This window comes from Triturus cristatus, chromosome 7, assembly GCF_964204655.1.
Source record: "Triturus cristatus chromosome 7, aTriCri1.1, whole genome shotgun sequence".
Classification (NCBI taxonomy): Eukaryota; Metazoa; Chordata; class Amphibia; order Caudata; family Salamandridae; genus Triturus; species Triturus cristatus.
Genome location: NC_140590.1, coordinates 1723036754 through 1723050302, shown reverse-complemented (window position 1 = coordinate 1723050302; position 13549 = coordinate 1723036754). Strand labels below are relative to the sequence as shown.

Sequence of the window (13549 nt, the reverse complement as noted above, 5' to 3'; positions counted from 1 at the left end):
CCAGGGATATTTACCCATGCTCTTGTATCTCTTATCCTCATTCCATACGTGATAAAGATGATGCATGTCAATGACCCTCTTCCTAGCAGTATGAACTGGGCAAATCATCCCTGGTACTCAATGCTACTTGAGATGTTAGGTAGTCTACAGTAGAAGCTACCAATGAGACCAGACCTTCTCACCCACAATCAGGGTCAGCTTAGACACTCAGATCCCAAACAGCTCAGTCTCGCGATCAATCACCTGCTTTCCTAGAGTTTGTCTACCTTAGCCTCCCAGAGAAATATATGAGTATTCTACAGGAGGGCAGAAAATGGTCATGCGCTACTGTATTTCTCAACAATTAAATCCATCTACTGTTTTGTGCAGGAGCTTATTGCCTACCATCTACACAAGGCAGGTCTAGCTTTCACTTCTATATGCTCACACGTGACTGCAGTTGCAGTGTACCTCCAAAGCAGACTGCATTCATCGATTTTTACGGTTCTTGTAATTAAAGGTTTCGTGGAGGGTCTAAAGAAGGTAAATACTCCAAAGACACATTCTGGAAACATATTGTGTTCCTCATGTGGCTTATGGGCCCTCCTTTTAAATCTCTGCACTCATGTGAGATACTGTTCTTATCTTAGAAGGTGGCTGTCCTAGTAGCAATCACCTTGCTGAGATGCATGAGTGAGCTCAAAGCCCTCACAATAATCCAACCATGTATCCAGGTTTATAAACATGGGGTAGTGCTTTTTACCAAACCTAAGTTTCTGTCTAAATTGATGTCATTATTCCACATGAACCAAACTATTGAGCTACCCCTTTTTCCCAAAACTAGATCTGTAGCAGAAAGGGCACTTCATACTCTGGATGTTAAGAGCTTGTGTTTTATATTGATGAAAGTAAACAATTAGAAAGCCAAATTAACTTTTCATAGCTTTTGCCCAACCCTACAGGGTATGTGCCATCTTTTAAGCTGGTACTTTTATGTAGAGAGTTAAATATATCTCTATCTAGACCTTCTATGCTAAAGCCAAACACTCTCTCCTTGTGTCTCCAAAAGCACACTCTACAGATAATAAATTAGCCACAGTGGATTTTTAGGTAGCATCCCTCTCATGGACATCTGCAAGTTAAAAACACTTTGCAGCTTATTTACAAGCCCCATGTGCCGCCGGTGCGTCACTTCTAAAATGGGAAAAGGGACATACCGGCAACGCAAAGGGCTTATAAATAAGTCCCTTTGTTTTATATGCTGCAAAGCATATGAATATACAGTGCTACATCCTATAAGTAACATTTTCCACATGGTAAATCAGTTGAATTTTAAGTGCAACAACTGCAGCATATATAAAACAAAGTGTTTTATACTGCAGCAGATATAAAACAAACCCCAGGTAATGACTGCTGTGTGTTTTGGGACTGCGGCATAGGTGGCACTGAAATGTGTGAGGAATCCCGGTATCAGTGATGTGCTCCGACTGGCTGCATGGCACTGTGCTGTGCAATGCCTACTGTATGGAGGTGTCTAATCATTAGCGTTACAGTGACCGTCTGTACCTGAAAGGCATAATTCCACTTTGTCATGGTCTCAAACTTTTATCGAGCACTACTGTGTGTATGTGTTAATATGCCAAAATGCCTTCGTTGCCCAAGCTCTATTAAGAACATTATTTTAAACACTGCATCCTCGGCTATCTAGCCACCGCTTTCGAGAGGGGCAACGTTATAGTCTATGCAGAGCATGTGCATCTACAGCCACACAAGCTACAACTGGGAAAGTTTACTTAACCTTGTAGCCTTCTGTTCACAGCGTGTAGTGCTGTTGATTCATATGCACCTTCCCACCTCCCTGGAAGCCAGTGCTGATCACAGATGTTTTCTAGGTCTTTTCATGTATTCACTTTATTATGCAGAGTACACCCTGGCTTCGACGAAAATACTCTGCTTACACTGCTTACATGAACAGAAAACAATCTGAGATGGAGCCTGTGTGCTGATGCACTCTGGACTAAAAAAAGGAAACAGAGGGCCATATTATCAAGAAAGGCGATAATTCCAATAGAAGCCCAGGTTTGATGTCCTTCACACCAGAACCTGGGCTTCTATTGGAATTCTGTAGGGCATATTATCAATCCCCTTATCGCCGCTTTAGCTGTAGTTTCCTGGCGCTAAAGCGGCGATAATGTTATCGCCCTTCTTGATAATATGGCCCAAAATGTCTTCTGATTCAAACTTCTTAAATTAAAAAAAGTTGCAAACGTCAGGCCCCAACACTAGATGGCAGGAGTATGCAATGCATGTGAATATACAGCACTACACCCTATAAATGAGCAGATGCTTACACTATAAGTAACATTTTCCATATTAAATGGTAAATCAGTCGAATTTTAAGTGCAACAAATAGACAATTGCAGCACATATTTACAAGGGCTTTATCTCCGCTTTTTTGGCTTATAAAGCCAAAAAAACAGAGATAAAACCAGCGCCCTATTTCCAATGAGATGCAAAGTGGGCATAACTGGGCGTACCCCCGATGGACTACCTTGCAAATATCACTGATGTTTACATCGCAATATTTACAAGGCAGTCCACATGATTTCGCCAAAATCTAACGTCTGCTAAAATCCTGACTTAGCCATCCCTAACAAAGGGGGTGGATTATGCTGATACGACCCTGTGGGTCGTATCAGCAAGGTTATCACCGTTTTGCAGGGAATATCGCTGGAAAACCAGTGATGTTCCCTGCAAAAGGGCGATAACCTCGCTATCTCTGGAATTTTTATCGCCCAGGAGTAACGCGTTGGTAATTACGTGCTACCGGGGCGATAAATACTAGAGATAGCCTGCGATAATATAATTATCGCTAAGCCCGGCCAGTGATGATTATCGCTGGCCGTTGTTAATATGCCCCAAAGTTTTAACATGTAATTTTTAAGATTTATTCTGTTGTAAAACTGAGCTTGATATTAGCGTCGCTACCCGTGAAAGTTCCTTTCCAAGCTGGCAGGATGCATGTACAGGATGGGCAGAATTTTTTATGCGAGACAATGGCGGAGCAGTTTTGCTGCTGGTTGGTTAACTTGGAGAGATTTGCGAGATGGGAGAAGTCGGTCCGGGGCGAGGGGGGTTCTTGGTTCAATGGGCTTGATCTCTCCTCTGAATAAATCGACTTTCGGGCAAGCTGTGGTCTAGGCCAGTCGCTTTCACTTCAGAGAACTCAAATGTGTTTTCCAGTGCTGCGATGACTTGCATTTCTCTCCTGTTTTTGCCCCTCTAGGGATGGCTCCCAAGCTTCAGACCCAGGTAATGACTGCTATGTCTTTTGGGACTCCAGCATGGCTGGCAATGACGTGTGTGGAAGCCCGGGTATCAGTGGCGTGCTTCAACTGGCTGCGTGGCACTGTGTAATGCCTACTTTATGGAGGTGCCTAATCATTGGCATTACAGTGACCTTCTGTACCTGAAAGACTTAGGGGCAATTATCAAGGGCAATATCGCCGCTTTAGCTGCACTTTTTGCCGCCAAAGGGGCGATATTATTACTATTCTGTTTCAAGCCACTATCGCTGGATTTAATCACCGTGGAGATATGCCTTGCTAATAATGCGATATCTCGGCGATTAAATCCGGTGATACGCGGCGTTAAACAGAATCGCGCAAAGCGGGAAATGCGATATTTATCGTGTTTCCTTGATAATATGCCCCTTAGTTCTCTAATGTATGATTCTGTATTGTAACTTAATTATGTCTCTCTTTGTGTAGGTCTTCATTGGCCTCCATAGGTGATTTAGGTGCATATTAGCAAGGGCTTTATTGCCGTTTTAGCAGTTAGCGACAGCTCTCAGGCGATAGCGACCGGTTTGGGGTCTGCTTTGCATGTCAGCAATATTTATCGCTAATGACATGCAAAGTGAGGGTACCCAAACTGTTAGCGACTGAAAGCAGTCGCTAACACAGCTATTGCCTATTAGCAACGCAGGCTTTGTGATAAAAAAAGTCGCGCTAAGAGCGATTATTGCCAGAATCTAACACCTGCTACAAACATTACTTACCTGTGTCTTCAATGGGAGGTGGATTGTCAGGTTAAGTCCCCACTGGCGTTAATGCCTGAATATCGCTGGATTTCCAGCGATATTCAGGCATTTCGCCGCTATCGCTGGATATATTAGCACAATGGAGATAAAGTTTGCTAATAGCATGTTTTCTCCGCTATCATATCCAGCGATAGGCAGCGATAACAATAAACGCGCTAAGCACGTTTTGCGATAAATATCGCAATTTCCTGCTAATATGCCCGATAGTTCTATGTGTATTGTTCCTTATTGCCACCTAAAGATGCGGCTTTCTGTCTAGTTCTTCATTGTCCTCTATAGATTATTTAGTTCTATGTGTACGGTTCTTTGTCACCTGAAGACAAGGTTTTCTGAATATTTCTTTTCCCACAGCTCATGAATTAGTTCGATGGTACTGTTCTGTATTGTCGCCAAAAGACGAGGCTCTGTATGTAGTTTTTCATTTTCCAGTAGAGAAGATTTAGTTCTCTGTGTATGGCACTGATTTGTTGTTCTGTATGTAGGTCTTTGTTGGCCACTGTAGATGATTTAGTTCTCTGTGTATAGCGCTGATTCATCGCTCAGTATGTAGTTATTCTTGGCCACTGTAGATAATTTAGTTCTGTGTGTATGGCGCTGATTTCTCGCTCTGTATGTAGTTCTTCGTTGGCCACTGTAGAGGATTTAGTTCTCTGAATATGGTGCTGATCTGTCGATCTGTATGTAGTGCTTTGTTGTCCATTGTAATTGATTTAGTAGTCTGTGTATGTCACTGATTTGTCGCTCTATATGTAGTTCTGCGTCGGCCACTAGAGATGATTTAGTTCTATGTGTATGGTTCTGATTTGTCGCTCTGGATGTAATTCTTCATTGGCCACTGTAGATGATTTAGTTCTATGTGTACATTTCTATATTGTCACCTAAAGACATTGCTTTCTGTGTAGTTTTCCATTGACCACTGTGGATTATTTTGTTCTTGTGTATAGTTATGATTTGTAACTCAGTCTAATTTTTCATTTTCCACTATTATTATTATTTCATTGCCCGTATTACACATGCAGCAGATTTTCCTTCATTGCGATGGGCGAACCTTCAAAAAGGTGTACCCGGCGCAATGAAGGCAAATGCGCCGTATTATCATAAATGCGCTGCCCCTGGGCAGCCGCAAACTCACGCTGCCCTGGGGGCAGCGCATTTATGTGAAAAATGGAGCGGCTCGTTTGAAGTCGCTCCACATATTCACAGTGTAGGCGGCAACCCTCCTGCACTTTGAGAGGCAATGAGTCACTGCATCGCCTTCTTGGGACAGTCTGGGGGTTCATGGGACCCCCATTTCCCTTCCAGAGGACTGCCATCAGGTGGCACATTGTCAGTGCACCTCCTGAGGGCTTCTTTGGCTCTGTGCCCACATCTGTAAAACGGCACGGACGTAGAGGCAAAGGGATTCCCTCATTTGTATGGGGCAGGTCCACAATCAAATGAGGGAACGCCCTCTGAAGATACACAGGGTCAAGACTGATTTGCATATGGCCAGGTCTAAACTGGGGTGGCATGGTGAGCAAAAGAATGATGGATTTAACCCAGATCTCTTGACTGGGGGTGAATGTTTTGATTTGTTCTGCATTCCGTCCATCAATTGTGTGTCTTTTGCTTTCTCAACTTAAGTGCGCCTGGTATGCCCAGACGTAGGTCCTGGGCTCACTGTGCCACTGGAATCAAGCTATCCTGGCTGAAGAGGGGTGAAACCCCGAAACCGGTCATAGGATGCTTGTTTCCAGTCCAGGTAAGACTTGGCTTGGCAGTTCGGGCTGGACTGTTCCCATGAGGCACATGGTCAAGACTGATTTGCATATGGCCAGGTCTGAACTGGGGTGGCATGGTGACCAAAAGAATGATGGATTTAACCCAGATCTCTTGACTGGGAGTGAATGTTTTGATTTGTTCTGTATTCCGTCCATCAATTGTGTGTCTTTTGCCTTCTCACCCTATGTGCACCAGGTATGCCCAGATGTGGATACTGGGCTCACTGTGCCATTGGAATCAAGGTATCCTGGCTGAAGAGGGGTGAAACCCTGAAACAGGTCTTAGGATGCTTACTTCCGGTTCAGGGAGGACCTGTCTTGGCAGTTCGGGCCGGACTGTTCCCATGAGGCACAGGGTCAAGACTGATTTGCATATGGCCAGGTCTAAACTGGGGTGGCATAGTGAGCAAAAGAATTATGGATTTAACCCTGATCTCTTGACTAGGGGTGAATGTTTTGATTTGTTCTGCATTCCATCCATCAATTGTGTGTCTTTTGCTTTCTCGCCCTAAGTGTGCCAGGTATGCCCAGACGTGGGTCCTGGGCTCACTGTGCCACTGGAATCAAGCTATCCTGGCTGAAGAGGAGTGAAACCCCAAAACCCTGTCCTAGGATGCTTGTTTCCGCTCCAGGGAGGACCTGGCTTGGCAGTTCGGGCTGGAGTGTTCCCATGAGGCACAGGGTCAAGTCTGATTTGCATAATGCCAGGTCTAAACTGGGGTGGCATAGTGAGCAAAAGAATGATAGATTTAACTACATCTCTTGCCTGGGGGTGAATGTTTTGATTTGTTCTGCATCCCGTCCATCAATTGTGTGTCTTTTGCTCACATCTGTAAAACGGCATGACGTAGAGGCAAAGGGATTCCCTCGGTTGTATGGGGCAAGCCCACAAGCAAATGAGGGAATTCCCCTGAAGATATCGCTGACGCTTTATGTGCACCAGCGCTATCGGTATTTTGGAAGGGGCGCACAAGCATCTACAGCCCCATCTGTAATTCCAAAGTGCCCCCAGGGGCGTGCAAAGCGGGCATAAACACCCGTTGTGCCCCGGAGGACTTGTATAATCCGGCCCAGGTGTTTTAGTTCAAAGCACATGGTTCTGCCCATCATCTATACTTTAAGATGCAGGTCCATATGTATAGTATGAGTTGCCTTGCTGTAGGTGACATGTCTCTGGATATCCCTGTCAATAGTGTAATTAACCTACATAAATTACTCTACTGCTAACAGAGGTCCAACTCTTTATAAAACTTTCTCTAGCATTCTACTTAAGTTCTTTGAGGGCTGCCTGCCAAACTTCAAGCACTTGATGATCAACCAAGCAACCTACATCCAACAAAGTGAATGAAATAAATTCAGTTTTACTGCTCTCCCCCTAATGTCTGTTTATGGTTCCTTTCCAGCCTAGTGCGAAGAAGTCACAAGAGACTAATCCAAACTGCTAGAAGCACAAATAAATGAAGAAGCCATCAGCCTTGCCTGAAAGAGCCAAGCATGCCCTCTTGACCGCGTGCCCTCCATGCTTATTGCCTTCCTCATATGGATCCGTCATGATTGACAGCTTGGATGTTGTTTTCCCGAAATTGCAGGAATACTTAATGATCATCCATGGGGTGTTAACCTGTGATCTTTTGCAACAAATAAAATCTTATCAAACTAAAGCATGTTTTGCCTCATTGACAAGGGTGTATGGTCACCTGGGTTGTGAGATGTGTGCAATGCACACACAGCTGGGAGAAGCAAAGTCTGCACTCATCTCGGAAGTAATTAGTTGTGGTCACTAGGGAACAGTCAGAGTATCATTGGCATCTTGATTGAACTGAACTGTGACCACCTCTACCAGCAATGAAAATGTTTGCACAAGTTGTTTGTCAATTTCAAAAAGGTCTTGGGCATGAACTTATGATGAGTTCACATGTAAAGTTTGGTTGACGATCTCTCACAACTCACTGTTGTACCCCGCTACCCATGTTTTCAAACCAGGAGTGGTTACATGATATACGATGGGGGTGTCCAACAAGTGCAAGAAGGGCCGGATCTATGTCATAATTTCAGGCTAGTTGCTAACTATTAATTCAATTGAAATTCATTGTTCGTTAATTAAACTCAAGTTGTTTCCATGAAAACACATGCCTGTCTCCAGCCTTCCTGGACTTATGTGGGACACACCTTGTTAGAAGCGAGTTTTACTATTTCCTGAGCTCCCCTGTCCTCCAGCATGCTCCAAGAGCCTCTCATTCTAAACCCAACACCCACCACAGTCGATGACCGTCTTTGAGCTTCGCAAGGTGAAGGGGAAGTCTTGCTTCATCCCCTTGGCTCCTCCAGCCAAAGAGGCAAAACTGGTGCTATGTGGGGCTCACACTTCTAATGCATTTCCTAGCTATTACTTGCTATGCCCAGGTTCTTGCAAAAGCACATGTTTTATTTTTCAGGCTTCGAAGAGCTATTTTACTTTTCAATGGGTGAAAGTGTTGAATAGGAATAGTCCTGAAGAACATTAATTGAGATGGTAGCTTGGTAAAGTGTATGAGATGAGTGTGAGTGTAGCGCATGAGTGGAGAGTGTGAGTGGAGTGCTAGAGTGCATGAGTAGAGTGTTGTAGGCAGCCCCTTTGAAATGTAAGTGGGAAAGGGAATAGCTCCACCTCTCTTACTTTTCGAGCGACCCATCCTGCCAACACCTAGTTACCCTTTGTCTCACTGCTTTGAAAGAATACACAACGGCCAACTGCAACTCTAATCACAGTCATGTGACCCAGAACACAGGCTGCAGGCACCAAATGGCTGGGAAAAGAAAACGCCAGCTTTCCAAAAGTGCCATAATCAGAATTGTGACTTAAAATTCGACTTTACCATTAAAGAGGATTTTAAATTACAATTCTTTTGATGCGACAGCCCAACCACGTTGATGCTAGTGTTGATGTACAGGTGGTAGACTGACTTGGGTCAAAAACTGATGCAGATATCATGCCACTATTTCCTCGGCAGCGCAGCGGACGAGCGCAGCAGGTGCGACGAAGGCGCGCCGAAGTTGCGCCTAAGTTAAGCCCGTCTGCGCCCGTCCGCGACGGGCCGGGACCAGGGGCCACAGACTCTGCTCCCTTGGTGGTCTATTCCTCTGCTCAATTGCTTTCCCACATAGTCAATCTACCACTTACCCCTTCACTACAGCAGCATCTTGACTCTCTTGGCATTTCTGCTTCTTTCCCTTCGTCTGATGTCCCTGCTTTGCCTACTGCCCCTTCTTCTCTGTTGGGGTGCCCTCCTGCTACTCATTCTCTCTCCTCTCCTAATATTGCTTCTGCTTATCTCCTCAATACCCGTTCGGCTGTTAAGCATCAATTGGAATTATTTAATTTTTTGCATACTGAGTCCCCTGACTTTTTGTTTCTCACTGAAACTTGGTCCTCGACCGATTCACTTCCTGACGTCCTGGCCATCCTCCCCAATTCTTATTACGCCCTCCGGGTGGACCGCCCCGATGGCAAGATCGGTGGGGGTGTGGCCATGATTGTTCACTCCAGCTTACAATTTCAGCTTCTTCCCCATTCTCCCATATCTAATGTGGATTTTCTGGTGGCCCGTTCACTCAACCTTTCAGCTCCCCTCACGGTTGTCCTTATGTATCGTCCCCCTCAGCACATGCCCCTGTTCGTAGCCACCCTGCAGGAACTTCTTGCCACACTTGTGGTTAATAACTCTTCGGTTCTTCTACTGGGTGATTTTAATTTTTGGCCGGGTGACCCTAAGGAAGATTTGTCCTCCAAGGATTTTTCGGCTACCCTCCAGTGTCTTAACTTTCTGGCCCATGTTACTGTTCCTACTCACGACCAGGGTCATATACTTGACCAAATTTGGTCATTACGGTGCACGATTTTCCCTCCCATCATCCTTCCTTGCACATGGTCCGATCACTCTCTCATTTCTTTTTCTATCAATCTTGGTGTTCCTGATAAACCTCCCTTACCCAAAAACCTTGTTGCACGTAGTTGGAATCGGGTTGATCTGAATTCCCTCTCTCTCTCTCTTGCTTCTTCTACCCCTGATCTTTCTGAGCTTTCTCTGGATTATCAAGCTGAAGCACTCAGCACCTGGCTTTCTTCCTCTTGTGACCGGGTTGCTCCGCTCAGGAAAACTAAGGCCGTTCGTCCTTATGACCCTCACAAATGGTTCAACACTGATCTTAAAGTTCTGAAATTAGATCTTAGACGTTCTGAGCGTCATTGGAGACGTAATTATTGCCCCGTCCTTCGGGCTCAATATAAACATCTCCTAAATGAATACAAGAGAGCCGTCCTTTTGGCCAAAACCAAGTATTTTTCTGAGAAAGTTGTTCTCTCTGTTAATAAATCCAAGGAGATTTTCTCTTTGGTTCATGATTTGGCGATCTCAGACCGCGCCAACTCTAGTCTCATCCCCTCTCAGGACCTCTGCTTCTCCCTTAACGATTGTTTCATTGAAAAGATCGTTAAGATTAAATCCAATATTCCCTCGGTTCCCCTTCCTCCCTTTACCTCTCCTTTTTCGGTGCCCTCTTCTTTTTTTGACTTTTTTCCCCCCATCTCTTTAGACTTGTTTCTTACTTTGCTTACTAAGATTAAGTCTGGCTCTCCGGCCAACTGTGCCCCTGCCCGTATTTTGAGAGCATTATTTACTAATTGTCCCTCTCCCCCTCTTTCCCTTCTCAATGCCTCCCTTGCTCTGGGCTTAGTCCCTTCATCCTTTAAATCCGCTATTGTTTTGCCTATTCTTAAAAAGCCTGGCCTAGATTCTTCGCTTCCCTCTAATTTTAGGTCCATTTCCCTTCTTCCCTATCTCGGCAAGATTTTGGAAAGTCACGTCACCTCCTGCCTCTCTACTTATATTGAGGAGAACCATCTCTTGGCTTCCCATCAAGCAGGCTTCCGCCGGGGCCACTCTACAGAGTCGGTGGTCCTCGCGGTCCTAGATGAGCTGAAATCAAAGGCCGATTCCTCTCTCCCTCAAGCTTTGGTCCTCCTTGATCTGTCCGCTGCGTTTGACACGGTTGACCATTCCATCCTTCTCGACCGTGTCAGCGCAGCGGGCATCCGGGGCTCTGCCTTCTCCTGGCTTGCGTCCTTTCTTTCGGGACGTTCTCAAGCGGTTCATCTGTCCGGTTTCTCCGCCCCCACCCGCCTGGTTTCCTGTGGGGTCCCTCAAGGTTCTTCCCTTTCCCCTCTTCTTTTCAACCTTTACATTTATCCTCTTATCACTTCTCTTCTCGACCTGGGGGTCTCGGTGTATAATTACGCAGATGACCTCCAGCTCGTCTTTGATCTTTCCCCCTCATCCTTGTCTCTTTCTAAGTTCCGCTCTACTTTGGTTTTCATTTCTGAATGGATGAGCTTTAACCATCTTAAACTTAACCCGGACAAGACCGAGCTGGTCTTGACGGGCGGCTCATCCAGTCCTTGGTCCTCTGCCTTTTGGCCCCCTACCTTTGGTTCCTCTCCTGCACCTGTCTCTTCGGTTAGAACCCTGGGTATCAAGGTCAGTCATGATCTTTCCATGCACGCCCAAATTAGTTCTGTTGTCTCTTCTTGTTTTTTATCTCTCCGGCTCATCCGAAAGATTTCTCGCTTTTTCTCTTCTGATGCACTTAAAATCATCATCATGGCCCCGATCACCTCTCGCCTCGATTACGGGAACAGCCTGTATGTGGGCATTCCAGCTTATGAAACACGTCGTCTGCAAGCCATTCAGAATCAGGCTGCCCGCCTCATTCTTCATCTCTCTAAAACTCATCACATTACCCCAGCGCTCAAGTCCCTCCATTGGCTTCCTGTTTATCAGAGGTCTCTTTTTAAATTGGGTTGTCTTGTTTTTTTGGCTCTTGCCCGTTCTGCCCCGGCCTTTATCTGTTCTCTTATTTCTTCTCATATTCCCGCCCGCACTCTTCGCTCCTCCACTATGGCTCTTCTGAATGTCCCTCGCTTCCGTAAATCCAGAACGTGAGGCACCCGTTTTTCTGTTTTGGCCCCCCGTTTCTGGAACAGCCTTCCCCTTTCCATGCGATCTATCCCCATTTACTCTCATTTCCGCAAAGCGCTGAAAACTTTTCTGTTTTCTCAGGCGTACTCCTGCTAATCCCCTGGGCTGTCTCTTATGACTGATGGTCATAGCTCTCAGCGCCAGGAAGCCGCTTGGCCACAGTGCGCTTTATTAAATACTTTCTTCATTCATTCATTCAGTTAACTTTATGGTTGTTTGCATGTGTGTGTATGTGTGTGTGGTAGGTCTCTTCCCAGTAAACCACCCAACTGGACCTTCTTGTAGGATGTCACAGCAGTTTTTGTTTTTCTTCATTGGCGAGTACCCTTCAACAATTCAATGGTGCCTCCACATCTTGGCAAATCTTGATGCAAAAAAGCTAGTAGTTTCAGAACCACAGAAAGCTCTGTAGCTCTTTGAGAGTGGGTGGAGGTGGCCAGGTGCTGGTTCCACTTGTATTTTGCACTCAGGGACAATCTGGCAGAAATATTTCACACTCATGGGGCAGAACTGGCAATTGCTCGGGGTTAGATTGAGGTCTTGCTCCCTCAACTGGTCCATAACGTTCAGGAACTTCTGTTCATTCTTCCTGCGTTCGTCCAAAAACAACGTGACTCAGGTACTCAAACAGTCCCATTATGTTCCTGCATTCCCTGTGTGCACCAATGAAGTTCCTGGTGTTTCAGGTACCCTTGTGGCATTTAGTGGAAGCTCATTAGGTACAAGAAAGCCATTTTCTGTGATACCCCAACTGGCCTAGATTCCAATGCAATTCTTTCTTCCTCCTTGAAGAGGTATGCTCCCCAGATTGATGGCATTACCTCCAGAGTCTTAGTCCCCGCCTGCCAATACTATGCTCATCTCAGTCTTTTAAAAGGTTCTGCATGTTCTGTGGTCCTCCTGAGACCCTATTACACATAGGGGCGCACTTTCCCTATTTGCGCCACGGCACGCGTTGAAACAGGTGCGACGGGCACACACAGAGAAAGTGCACCCTATTACATTGAATATGCTGCCCCCCACACAAGACTTCAGCCGAAGCCCTGACCCTCCCCCTCCCTTCCCCAAACAAGAGGCTTGGAGACTCAAGGTCTCTGAGATGGAACAAGCTCCTGCCCCCCAGGATTACCCTGCCCCACAGTATACCGTACAGAGGCGAACTAGCGCTGCCCCTAGGGCAGCACAATCAAGTGAAAAACGGAGTGGCTTTGAAGCAGCCGCATGTGAGCAGCTTTGAAGCAGCCTCTCTGTGTTTCACTGTGCAGACGGCAACCCGTCCAAAGATCTCTTTGAAGGCGGGTGTAGTGAGTGACTGCACCTGCCTGCAAGGGGATTTCTGGGGGTCCACAGGAACCCCTTTCTTCCCCTACAGAGGGCTGCCATCAGGGGGCGCATTGACAGTGTTCTACCTTTCAAGTGGCGCACTGTCAGTACGCCTCCTGACAGCTTCTTTGTCTCTGCACCCATGTCTATAATACAGCGTGGGCACAGAGGCAAAGGGATTTCCTCATTTGAATGGGGCCACGCCTCCATGCAAATGAGGAAACACCCTCTGGTGATAGTACTATATGTGTGCCAGCTCTATCTGTATTACAGAGAGAGTGGCACACTGTTTGTGGCCCTTTCTGTAATGCCAAAGTGTCCCAGGGGCACGCAAAGCAGGAGCACATGCCTGTTGCAAACCCGGGGCACTT

At 46.0% G+C, this 13549-nt stretch overlaps 1 protein-coding gene across 4 annotated transcripts in view; it reads left to right on the top strand.

Moving 5' to 3' along the window:
- The window catches only part of LOC146812898 (ovostatin-like), a 388701-nt gene extending 381199 nt beyond the window's left edge, over nucleotides 1-7502 (top strand). For 2 of the 4 annotated variants that reach the window (XM_085619967.1, XM_085619966.1), the window contains exons 36-37: nucleotides 3266-3291; nucleotides 7245-7502. In XM_085619967.1, coding sequence (XP_085476093.1) covers nucleotides 3266-3291; nucleotides 7245-7286 — 68 coding nt within the window. In that variant the 3' untranslated portion in view covers nucleotides 7287-7502. The remainder of the gene's footprint in view (nucleotides 1-3265; nucleotides 3292-7244) is intronic. The other 2 variants (XM_085619969.1, XM_085619968.1) reach the window with 1 other exon arrangement.
- Nucleotides 7503-13549: the final 6047 nt, after the last annotated feature.